We start from the raw sequence: 13,614 nt of genomic DNA on the forward strand, positions 1-13,614 counted from the left end.
AGTGTGAGTCAGGAGAAAAGGTACATGTTGTGAGGGGCGATAATATTGGTGATTATGAACAAATATGTTTATATGAACATATGTCCTGTTCTTAACAGTATCTGACATACTGCTGTTTGAAAATCACGGGCGTCAGTCTCATCGGTCTCATGTCCTACATCAGCGAAAGCAACCAAAACGACATTAGGCTGTAGTAGGATCAATTAAACGTATCCAGGGCGTTGGCTTGGACGCGGTGGAGTCATTTCTTAGCCATCGAGGTCACCTGACCTTACTCCATTGGATTACTGTATGTGGAGTTGCCTTAAGAGCGAAGTCTACAAGCTCAAAGTGAAAACAAGGGAGGAATTTCTCGCTCGCATTTTACATGCTTGTGCTCAAGTAAAGAAATGTCCGAATCAGTTCAGATCAGCAACACAGTAGCTGCAAGAGCTGCAAAGTGCATTGAAATTGATGATGGATTTTTTAAATATATTCTGTAAAGAAAAGTACACAATTAAATAGAACATACGGAAAAATGTTTAAATTTACTATCGGTGGGTCCCTATCACCACGGCATGGCGCGTCCTCAGGTTGCGGATAGAGGAGACGGCCTCCAGATATGGAGGGTAGCTGCGAATATATTGAATAAGCAGTCGTGGACAGCCGATAAGGGGTGGTCCTCCAGCTTGGGGGTTGGGCGAAGGGCTAACAACCCATCACCGTAAAAAACAGCTTGTTACGAATCCCTACAATAAGCCTCGGAATAGGACTGATTCTCTGGCACGACCACAGCAAAGGAATAAGGTTTTGAGATTTGGCACTTGGAACGTAACTAGTCTTTATAGAACAGGAGGGGTAACATTAGTAGCAAAAGAACTAGCTAGATATAGAATAGACTTCGTGGGAGTACAAGAGGTTAGGTTAGATGGGAATGGCATATCACAAATAGGAGATTACTTGTTGTATTATGGGGAAGGAAACAATAATCACCAATTAGGAACAGGATTCTTTGTTCATAAAAGAATAAAATCAGCAATAAAAAAGGTCGACTTTATCAGTGACAGGTTATCATATTTAGTATTTAAGGGTAGATGGTGCGACATCATAGTTATAAATGCTCACGCCCCTACAGAAGAGAAAGACGACCATATAAAGGATAGCTTCTATGAGGCGTATGGGCGAATCCAGAAATGCATATAGAGTGTTAGTTGGGAGACCGGAGGGAAAAAGACCTTTAGGGAGGCCGAGACGTAGATGGGAGGATAATATTAAAATGGATTTGAGGGAGGTGGGGTGTGATGATAGAGACTGGATTAATCTTGCACAGGATAGGGACCGATGGCGGGCTTATGTGAGGGTGGCAATGAACCTTCGGGTTCCTTAAAAGCCATTTGTAAGTATCACCTGCTCTTTTCCCGTTCGTCATTGTTTCCATTAGTTTTTCTCCGAAACCGTAAGAATAGGGCATATGTTCATATGGTGAATGAATCGATGGATGAATGGTAAAACAGAAAAAAGGAGCAGGATGTAGAAATAAATGAATGGAAAATTGACTTTCTAACTCGTTTTATTTGTGGAACCAAACATTATTTTGTTAATAATATTTTTGCATCGTTGCAGACACCACCTAACTCCAACAAAGAGTCAACTAATAAAATATGTCTTACGATTTGGAGTCTGTCGACAGGAAGACGTATGGTCTCTGGGAATACTTTTTCTTGAAAAATTCTACATTGCTTTCGATTTGCAGAACCAAAGAATAGGTATGGCGCCGTCCAAGTGAAGATCATAGTCGTACAATCATATCCAATGTAACTTACATTGCAATAAACTCAAACTGAACTAAGTGAAATAAAACAACCTTATTTTGCATAATATTGTGAGTAATTAAGTTTTACTTTACTTTATAAATACTACCTTCCTCTTTCTCTGCTTTCCTCCCTCTCTGACTGTCCAAATATCCATCATCATAACTTATTTCTTCTTTTGATCTCCTTGCATCTCTTTCAACTATGACTGTCGATTATTGAATAAAATTATTAAGAATGATACTACCGCTACCACCACCACTACTACCACTGTGGATTTTTTTATCATGAATTATGACATTTAATTTTCTATATAAAGAATTATTAATGGAAAAAGAACTTCAGATAATAAATCAGTGCTAAAGTGTGTTAACACAGTCATTATGAATAAAATTCAGAAGAAAGCAATAAACATATTCAAAATTGTACGAGATATCTGAGAAACTAATTCTCCCTAAACGAACTGCACGTCCCAATTAAAAAATATGAAGCTTAACAGTAAAAGTGTTTTTGGATTCTGAAAATTGTGTAATAATCTAGAAGTATTCTCTAATCACTACACCAAATTGCTATACAAAATTAATCAGGTTATATAAAAATCAAATTCTGAATTTTACTAAATTTATAACAGTGAAAGATATACGTTTCACTTTAATAGAAAAATTATTTCGGAAAAATCCAATTCTGCAAGATTTTTTGCATTCTCTGCCCTTATGATTTATGGACACTCGTTTTATCTAGCCTTGGTACATTTTCTTTCCTAATGTTGTGATCAGAGGCCGATGATATTCAAGAAACTGGCTTACAGACGTTTCAGTTGACAAACAATAGATCTGTTTTATTCGTTCGATGTCATGTAAATCATTCATTACTGGAAATATAGAAAATGGGATCTACGATTTGTCTCGTGAAGAAAGTCAGGAATGGACATTCGACATTGCAAAACTCTGGCTGGTTAATTGTTAGATATAGCCTACATCTTTTAAATTTAACATATTCATTTTTACTTCATTTTGGAGAAAAGTGGGACATGGTTCGAGGCAATAAATCACTACTACTATAATAATACTACAATCTCAATACAAATAAAACTATTTATTATATATATTTATTACAGAACTACATTAAATAATTCATACAAAATTAATTCTGTTCACTCTGAATTCATGATTACTCACAAGCTGCGCTCTTTAGCTGAAATCTGTCTTCAGCATCGTCGCATTTTTCACTAGGAAGATACTCTGCTCTCTGCAAAGAGAAATAGTGGGCAAGGTAAAACTGGGTCTCAGCTTTTATTAATTGCAGATTAACGTGATGTGTTACTGAGTTTTGTAATTTCTACAATTTTCATTCTATCTTCTTGAAAATGTTACATCAATTATATATTTATAAAATACATGTGCACAATATGTTTTATTTATTTTTTTAACAGTGCCTAGAAAACGATGTTAAAATTTTTGTTTAAAACTAATTACTATCTTCAGTAAATATTTTTCTGGACCTCACATGAAGATAATAAAATTCCTAAAGTGTAAGGGAAGATGGTGGCATATTTTCATTTTTTTTTTTTTTTTCCTAATTTGATGCACATAGTTTTTCATTTCTAGTATGTAGATATATCACTGCTAAAAGAACTTAAATCCGAGATTAATTTTAAAAAACATTTTTGAGACACAAATTTTGGAAACAACTCTCAGGACACATTAATTCGCTAAATTCGATATATATCAGCCATTTTTAAAGATAAATTCAAAAGTCTATAAAATATTACTCCTAAAAGCACGTTCTTTACCCAATAAAAAATTTGATCTAATAAAACTGGAAAATGTTGAAGACAAAGTAAATCAATATATATCGAGGTATAAATATATAAATATGACATAAACGAGATTAACGTCAGAATCAGTTACTGCTAGTGGGAAACCGAGCTAGAAAGAAATTATTACACAAATATATGAAACATTTTGGAGTATCACCAGTGTCCTGGAGTCATTGGCTCTGCGCTAATTTTATAAATATAAAATTGGTATAAAATAAAAATTTAAAAAAATCAGGAAAGAATGAAGAAAAAAAAATTGAAAAATTGTAAAATAAAAAATTACCCGTATTGAAAAAAAATGTGTCAAATTTGCGAAAAAAATTAAAAAAAAAAGTTAAAAAAAACGAAAACAAAATTAAAAAGAAATTTGGGAAAAAATTTTAAAGAAGAAATTACAAAACAAAGATTAAAAAAAAAAAAATAAAAAATCGTTGGAAAAAAATTGGAAAAAGAATTGAAAGAGATAATTGAAAAAAATTGAAAATAAAATTCAAAAAGAGCTTAAAAAAATTGAAAAAGGAATTGGAAGAAAGAAAATGAAACAAATTTTCAATTAAAAAAATTTATTTTTGAAACGAATTTAAAATAGTTTGAAATTTTTTAAAATAAAATTTGAAAAATATATTGAAAAAATTGAAAACAAAGATTTTTTGAAAAAAAAAATTGAAAAATTAAAAAAAAGAAATTGTAAATTTAAAAAAAAAAAAAATTGTTTGAAAAAAATAAATTTAAAAAGAATTTCAATAAAGATTCCAAAAAACATTTCTTGAAAAAAAATATTGAACAAATTTGGAAAAATTTATTTTTGAAAAAAATATTAAAGAAAAGTTTGAAAAAGAATAAAAAAAAGAAAAATTCGAAAGATAGATTGAAAAAAAATGAAGATAAATTGAAAAATAAAATTAAAAAATATTGGGAAAAATTAAAAAAAATTGATAAAATTGAAAAAAAAAACGAAAGAATTTTTTGAAGAAAAATTCGAAAAATTGTTCAAAACTGTAAAAAAAATATATGTATATTTTAAAAAATGACAAAAAATTAATTGTTTTTATTGAAACAAAAAATTAAAAGTTTTGAAAAAATGAAAAAATATGAAGAAAATTGAAAAACAAAATTACAAAAATAGAGAAAAAAAATGAAAAGTAAAAGAATTAAAAAGCAAAAATATAAAAAAAAATGTGTAAAATTTTGAAAACAAAAAAAAAAAGAAATGAAATAAAATAATTAACAGAACTGAAAAAAAAATGAAAAAAAAAATTAATGGAATAAAAGACAGAATTAACTGTGAAAAGAAGTTTTTCAAAAGAAAATATTTTGTGTTGTTTTAATTCATTAAATTATTTAATTCAATTTAATGTAATTTATTTTATTTTAAGTTAATTTGTTTAATACAGCTTAGTTTCTTTTAATATAATTTTATTTAGTTTAACGTTTCGTAATTTATTTCAATTTATTTTAATTTGACTTGTTTTATTTTATTTTCATTTGTTTTATTTTACTACATTTTATTTTATTTTAATTTCATTTATTAAATTTTATTTGATTTTAACTTATTTTATGATAATTTGATTTATTTATAATATATTTATTAAACACACTGCAATTTATTAAGTCACCACATCTCCGCTATCGATGATGATAGCGTGAATACGGTATATATGTTTTTAGTGTGGATTATATATGTAATCCAATTCTATGTGGATTACATATGTAAGCCAATTCATCTAATTCTGTGTGGATTACATATGTAATCCAAATCTCAGTGAAAGACAAAAGTAATCCACTGCTGTTTATTGAGTTACCACATCCTTTCCTGTTACAATTATCTGGAGTGTTTGGATTTAAATGTGACTTTTTCCTGTGTAGGAGTATATAACATGTTTCTAAAGTGGATTACAGAGAGAAAGAGAGAGAGACAGAGACTCGAACTGGGAACAACTTTATTTTGTTTGACTTCAATTTATTTTATCTTTAATTATTTTAATTCATTTTATTTTAATTTAATTTATGTTACTTATTTTAATTTAATTTATTTTATTTGAATTTTTATTTTAATTTATATTATTTCCAATTATTTTATTTTATTTGAAATTAATTTCATTTAATTCAATTTAATTTATTTTAATATACATTACATTAATTACATTAAATTTAATTTATTCTAATTTATTTTAATTTACTTTAATTTATTTTTTAAGTTAATTCAATTTAAATTGTTTAGTTTATTTTGATGTAATTCAATTTAATTTATTTTATTACAATTTAATTTAATTTATATTATTTTACTTACTTACAATTAAAAGCAAGTATATAATTCTCGAAAGAGGTATTTTAATAAAATTAAAGGAGCTTTCATTTCACTTCATGGATCAGCTATACATAGTATTGATGATAAATCTGAAATAATTCGATATCTGGGAGTTGATTTTCGCGACAAAACATATTTAGATAAAAAGAAAATTGTAACAAATTTAACATGTGATCTTAACAATCTTACACAAACTCCATTACTGAAGCCTGATCAGAAATTGAAGATTGTGAAAGAAATATATATGGCCTGGGCTCATCTATCCTTTGCAATGTGCTCCACTTGATCAGCTCCCTGACAGCTTTCTTAAAGATCTAGATAAAGTAATTAGAAGTGCTGTCAAAGAAATGATATCTTTTCCTGATGATACACCTAATGACATGCTATATTCTTCTAAAAAACTACGTGGCTTAGGACTTATAAAGCCTGAATGGGAAGCTAATATTCAGCATTTTAACGTCTGAAAACTATACTCAAGCGCCTGAAAATTCCTGAAGCCAGCATAACACCTCGAACTACTGGAAGACATCTACGTGATGAATTGCGAAAGAGATCGTTTGAATTCTGGTGTCAGTTACCTCATAAGGGGAAAGGTGTAGTCATCTATGAAGAATATCCAATTCATGGGTCAGCACCAAAAAGAATTTGTCGTCTTCGGAATATATTAATGCAATCAAGATGTTCTGCAACCTTACTACAGTGCGCTCCGTTCCTGGCAGAGCTTTCAGCACGACCCGTTGCCGTCAACCTGACTGCAACGAGACAGAAACTCTTGGCCATGTGTTGGGCTTTTGTCGGAAAGGAGAGTTATTGTGTAACAACAGGCATCATAGAGTCCGTGGAGCTATGGCCTGTCTTCTTCAGAACAAGAGTTGGGAAGTTCATGAAGGGGTCCACTGCATTTCTGAAGATGACTCTCACAGAAGAGCGGATATAATAGCAATAAACAGGCAACAACAAAAGGCTATTATCATAGGTCCAACTATACGCATTGAGAGAGATCTAAACCAAGATCATCAGGTTAATCATGAAAAGAGGGTCATTTATGAATCTTGTATTCCCTACCTTAGTGACAAGTATAACATCCCTCTCTTCAATTGGTCAGTGACAGGTTTATTTTTTGGTGCTTGGAGTTCTTTACCAACATTTAAATATAATTTTTTAAAACAATTATCAATACCATCTTTTGAAATTCAAAAAATCATCTCGCAAATTCTTAAAGATTCCCTGCAGATTACACAATTTCATTTATACCACTCAGAAAGTCTTAATTAAGAATAGGCTTATGCTAATTTTAAATAAAATCTTTTATTTATAAGCAGACATCGGATTCTAGGGCAAATGCCTATTTTGTTTCTTTAGGAGAAAAGTAAAAATAATTATTAATATTTGTGTTTCATGGAAATTGAAAGGTATTCAAAGAATTTTATAGTGCCCTAAAATGCCCTAAAACGGTTATTAGAGCCTAATTTGTTAATATTCGCCTAAAAATGCCTAACTCACTGTAAAGTTTCGCATTTTACTCTTTACTTTTTATAATTTATACATGCATTCACTGCGAAATTTAAGGCATTTAAAAAGTGGACAGTTTGCTTCACACCGGCCATGAAACCATTGATAAAGGAAACAAAATGTTTTGAATCTCACGACACTCGCAATAGATTTCACCGAATTTAACATGTTTGGAGGCATAAATGCCGACAAAGAACCAACCTTAATTTTGAAGCAGGCAACAATCACAACATGTGCTGCTACCGATTCAGAGATATACTATACTATAAAAATGACTGTTTTCGGTCTGAAACCGATTAGCTGTACTGCCCTTCAGAGTGTCATAAAATCACAATTTTTGGAGAAAGAGTGTTTTTGAAATATTTATGAAAAGTCGTAAAACTGCGAATTAGTAGGGTAAACCGTTACAGAATATTTAAAAGAATGGCCCTCCTAGTGTTAACACTACCAGGAAATGCAACAATAAGTGGAACTTTGTATTTTTGTCCAATTGAATCTCAATAACAACGGTTCATTTGAATGCTCGTTAACAGTTGCTCTTTCCCTCACCTTATTTGTGTTGAGAAGTTTTGAGCGGTAGGACGTTTTCCTGTGAAGTTAAATGCGATAATGCCGAAAAATATAAGTGCAAAATCTACATTGATCCGGCAATGGCTAACAGAATATTCAGAATTCACTTATGATGGAAAAATAATATTCTGCAAGATTTGTAGCAAACAGGTATGTAACAATAGTTGAAATATATAAATTCTATTAATTTTAATGAGTAGGCCTATAATATTTATACATTGACTGAGCTATCCTGAGGTATAATTCTTTTTAAGACCACTACACTTTAACCTTTTAAATTCAGATAGTTAAAGTATTTGCAGGTCATTAACATTTTGATTGTTCGAACCCACTAACTTTGTGATAGAAATACGGCAATACAACAATTAGGATTTTATTTTAATTCAGTTTACTTTACATTTTTAGATTTCGCAAGAAAAGAAGTGCCACCTAAAGCAGCATGTGCAAGGAGCGGCTCATAAGGCTAAAGCTCAGCAGAAAAATCAACTGCAACAAACTTTACTAACACAGCCTACTTCATCCAATCTCAGCAGCAATTTCTATGCTGATTTAACCAGAGCGTTTGTTGCTGCTAACATTCCCTGGAATGCAATTGAAAATCCGATTTTAAGACAGTTTTTACAAAAATACTGCAAACAAAATATCCCATCTGCATCGACCCTAAGAAAAAATTACTTAGACAGAATATACAATGAAACTTTAGCTTCCATTCGGGAGGATATAGGTGATTCTTACATATGGGTCTCTGTGGATGAAACCTCAGATCCTATGAATAGGTATATAGCAAATATGGTAGTAGGAAAACTTAGTCCTGATGGACCTTCGATTCCACACCTCATATGTGTTAAGGAACTTTCGAAAGTGAATAGCCAAGCCATTGCTTATTTTGTAAATAAAGGCCTACAGTCTTTATACTCAGGTAATATAGACGATTCTAAAGTTCTGTTGTTTTGTACTGATGCTGCCTCATACATGGTTGCTGCAGCTCCACTTCTTAAAACATTTTATTCTAACCTCACGCATGTAACCTGTCTAGCACATGGCCTTCACAGGGTTTCTGAAACAATCCGGAATGAATTTCCTCTTGTCAATTCGTTTATTTCTAACACAAAAAAAATGTTTTTGTAAGGCCCCATCCAGGATTTCAATATTCAGAGAGAACTTTCCAGATATCCCACTCCCACCTCAGCCGGTTGTTACACGATGGGGAACCTGGATTCAGTCAGTGGTGTATTATTCTAAGTATTTTAAAGAAGTGGTCACAGTTATTGATAAATTACCTGAAACTGATAGTGCAGCGTGTGTGAAAGCAGTGAAAGATTGTCTGAATGACTCACGAGTGAAAAACGATATTGCCTACATAACATCAAACTTTTCTTTCATACCTGCAAGCATTGAACAATTAGAACGTGAAAAACAATCTCTTTATAGCCAAATAGCAATAGTAAAGGAAGCTCAAGTGAACATACATTCTGCTTTGGGCGAAACTGGGGAAAAAGTTAAAAATAAGTGGGACAACGTATTAAATAAGAATGTAGGATTTTCATTGTTTGAAAAAGTATCAAGAGTGATATCAGGGGAAAGTGTAAATGTTCCAGTAAGTATTGATGTTTCTATTGTACCTAATTTAAAATTTGCGCCTCTCACATCAGTTTCGGTTGAAAGAAGTTTTTCTGCTTTCAAAATGATTCTCAGTGACAAAAGGCAAAGGTTAACTGTGGAGAATTTAGAAAAAATTCTGGTGGTGTACTGTGCAGATAATTATAATAAAGTCTGAGCATGGAACTGAATTTCAATAACTTAAAATGAGTAATCTTGATATCAATAATCATTATTTCATTAGTTTCAATATATTAAATTTGTGCAGCTCTGTTTATAAATATAATATAGTATTCTTTTTTAATGTTTAAACATACTTTTTTGTGCGTATTTTAGTGTATAACTAAAAATTTCAGTGAAAGAAGTAAGTATGATACCTTGATGTGCCTAAAATGCCTATTTTCATTAAAATAGAGCCTAATTTTACAAATTTTGAGCTTATTTTAGGCGCCTAAAACTGCAATTTTTAGTGCCTAAAAATCCGATGTCTATTTATAAGTATAATTTTAAAGTCATTTTATACGATTTTATTTTATAATTGATATAATCAATGGTGCTTAATTATTACATGTTTTCATAACAATATTCATCATCATCATCATCATCATCATCATCATCATCATCATCATCATCATCATCATCACCATCACGCTTTAGGCCTCTCGACATGTTGCGAACTTCATACATATTCCTTATTCTTGGTCTTGCCATCGTTTTCTTGGTCTACCAATACTACGGAAGCCCTTAGGTTGATACCCGAAGATTAATTTAGGCAGTCTTTCATCATTCATTCGTTCCACATGGGATCTCCAGTTCTGTCTATATTCCACAATTTTGTTGTTTAAGTTGTAGATATTCAGTGATTGCCTAATTTCTTCATTTCGTATTCTGTCCCTCCTTGTTACACCCATCACTGAGCGAAGGAACCGCATTTCTGAAGCTTGAATTCTACTAGTGAGGACCCACGATTCTGCTCCATATAAACCCGCTGGTACTGCCATCGTCTTATAAAACTTCAACATTGTTTCCTTCCTTGCCTTGTTTTTTTAAAGTTCTAGTTATTGTACCACACATTCGGTTGAATATTTCCGTTTTTTGTTTGACATCCGCTTCTTCAAAAGGTGATAGTGTGTAACCAAGGAATTTGAACTGGTTGACTTCTTTCATCAATTTATTATTAATAACAAACTTGCAACGAATTTGCGTTGGACCCTGGAATGCCATAGATTCTGTTTTATCAGTTGAAATTTCGAAGTTATACACCTCTATTATTTTCTGCAATTCAAACAGAGCTCGTTGGAGTGCATTTTCAGAATTTGAAACAATTACTTGGTCATCAGCAAACATAAGTGTGAAGACAAAGTTATCACTGTTTATGTCATTGTCAAAACCCAACTGTAATAATTTTCTCTTCCATGCTCTAATGGCGTCGTCAATATACAAATTAAACAATATAGGTGACATACAACAGCCCTGTCGGACACCCATGTTGATATATTCGGATTTAATGTCTCCAGAGTTTATCTTAATGCTTATTTGGGTCCCTTTATAGAGGTTCTGTAATATTTTTATGAGGTGCTTAGGTATTCCCCTTCTATCCATAATTTCCTAAAGCTTACTCCTCAGCACTCGGTCAAAAGCCTTGACATAATCTGTGAATACAATGTAGGTGTTCTGATTCCATTCTCTCTTCTTCTCAATAATTTCTTTCATGATGAATATGTTGTCAACGTAAGATCTACCCTTACGAAACCCAGCCTGTTCTTCCAGTAAAATACTTTCAACAATTGGTTGGAGAAGGGAAGCAAGTATCCTGGTATAGAGCTTATACCCAGAATTCAAGATGCTGATTCCTCTATAGTTGTTGAGGTTAGATCTATCTCCTTTCTTAAATAGGGGAACAACAATAGCTTCTTTCCATTGGTTTGGGACCTCCTGTTGTCTCCAGCAATGGTTGAGAAATTCTAATATTCTGTGCTTGGTTTCTTCTGATGCGTATCGAAATAGCTCTATATTAAGGTTATCAGTTCCTGGGGCTTTTCGGTTATGGAGTGCATTAAGTGCAGTCTGCAGTTCTTTATATTCAATACTATCTATATTGTTTGACTCAGTTATTAAGATTTCGTCTGGAGAGATTGTTTCGTTATCAGTGTACCAATGCATTTTGCAGAATTGAAGCCAAGTTCTTTGGTCAAAACACGCAAGACTTGCAGCATCTTTTTCTTCCTTATTAAGATAACAATATTCATATTTAATTAAATATATTTATTTGCTATTAATTTCCGGATCCTCGTGGTCATCCTTAATTAAAGCCGGATGATTTATTTCTCTCTCTCTAATTCTATTTAATTAATTTTAATTGAATGTAATAATAAAAATGCCTAATGTGCCATGCTACTCTGCTCTCGCTGTGAGTGACAACATGACAAATCTGGACTTTGTCCACTTCTCCTGTTCAATAGAAGTTGAAATCTAAAAAATGATAATATTGAGAGCTATCTAGTACCTTTGATTGAAGTATTTGACTGCCATTTGGAGTAAGGGCTGTAGTTGAGTTTCACATTAAAATCTCAATTTCATTAAAAATGGTCTTTATCCTAATCATTCTCAGGTCTTCAATTAATGTAATATAAACATAAGTATCAATTGGAACAGTCATTTCTAAAAGGGCCTTATTCCCAAACTACAAGAGCAAACAGATCTCTATAAAAAACGGCCTCACCTCAGCAATTGGGCTCTTTTAAAAGTGTTGCCAATGGCTTTAGCTGAATATATTTTAATAAATGCATGGGATAATGCCCTTTCTTAGCAGAAAGGTGCATTTAAGCGAGACGAACACGATAATATTCATAACTGATATTAGCAAGAAATGAAATAAGGCCTTTTTAGAAAAATCTGATTCAAGTGGCATTATGCAGTAGTATAATAATTTAAAGAAGGTTATAAACATTTACCTTGATAGAAGCGAAGACAAAGCTGAAATATTCTGTTTTACGGGATTATTCTATAAAATCTTAAGACACTATACATTAGGAAACGTTATAGAATGACGTCAGGTGCAATGTGAAACAAACAAAAACAAAGAACACAACATAGTGTTGACACTTGAATTGTCAAACAATTAACTTTGGTCAATTATTTTCTATTTCGTTAGGAAAAATTGGCATTATTTTCTGTGTCCTGTGTTCTCAATAGATAAATAGATGAATTTAATGTCATTCAGCAAATTAATAGCCATAGACAACGTCAAAGTAGAAAATAAAATGCATGGCTACGACAATATGAATAAATGTAGAAATAAAATCATAAATAAATATACAATCACCAGATAATCACAAAAACAGGTTAAACGTGTTAAAAGAAATAGTATAAAATCAGGTTAAAATGTACAGATTTGTCAATTACATAAGGCTAAAACAAAATAGTATCTAAAACGTAATATTTCTAAATTCATTGACACTGTAGATTGGATTTGCCATCAGTGTCCTTCTCACTAATCTTCTGAAAGTGAAATATGACATGTTTCTTATATACAATGGTAAAGAGTTATAAAGTTTATGAGAGATGGAAATAAAACTGTTGCTTGTAGTAGGATATTTGTACTTGGTGAAATGTATGTCAAGTCTGGAATGGGTAGAGTAATTATGAATGGATGAACAAGTAGGAAGATTATGGACATTACACTTAACATACAGAAGACAATCGAGAATAAACATTGACGGCAACGTAAGTATTCCTAGTTGTACAAAAAGTGGTTTACAATGAGTTCTAGAAGAGACACCACAAATAATTCTCACTGCTCTCTTTTGAAGAATAAACAACTTAGAAACCGAAGTATGGTTACCCCACAAAAGCGTCCCGTAATTTAAGTGACTGTAAATATGGGCATAATAAACCGTAAGTGAAGAATTATAACATAATACATCTTGATTACACAACTTTTAACACAAGAAAGTACTTATCATACATAATCCGAAATATAACATAATGTTTGTCTGAGGATTCATAACATGAAA

The 13,614-nt window shown here is 31.6% G+C and overlaps 1 protein-coding gene across 1 annotated transcript in view; it reads right to left on the reverse strand.

The window, feature by feature from the left end:
- Positions 1 to 3,016: 3,016 nt before the first annotated feature.
- The window catches only part of LOC138715019 (thrombospondin type-1 domain-containing protein 7B-like), a 776,776-nt gene continuing 766,178 nt past the window's right edge, over positions 3,017 to 13,614 (reverse strand). Inside the window, exon 31 of the mRNA XM_069847417.1 lies at positions 3,017 to 3,038. Within this exon, the coding sequence (XP_069703518.1) occupies position 3,038 (1 nt within the window). The 3' untranslated portion in view covers positions 3,017 to 3,037. The remainder of the gene's footprint in view (positions 3,039 to 13,614) is intronic.

The sequence above is a fragment of the Periplaneta americana genome, chromosome 15 (genome assembly GCF_040183065.1).
Source record: "Periplaneta americana isolate PAMFEO1 chromosome 15, P.americana_PAMFEO1_priV1, whole genome shotgun sequence".
Taxonomy (NCBI): Eukaryota; Metazoa; Arthropoda; class Insecta; order Blattodea; family Blattidae; genus Periplaneta; species Periplaneta americana.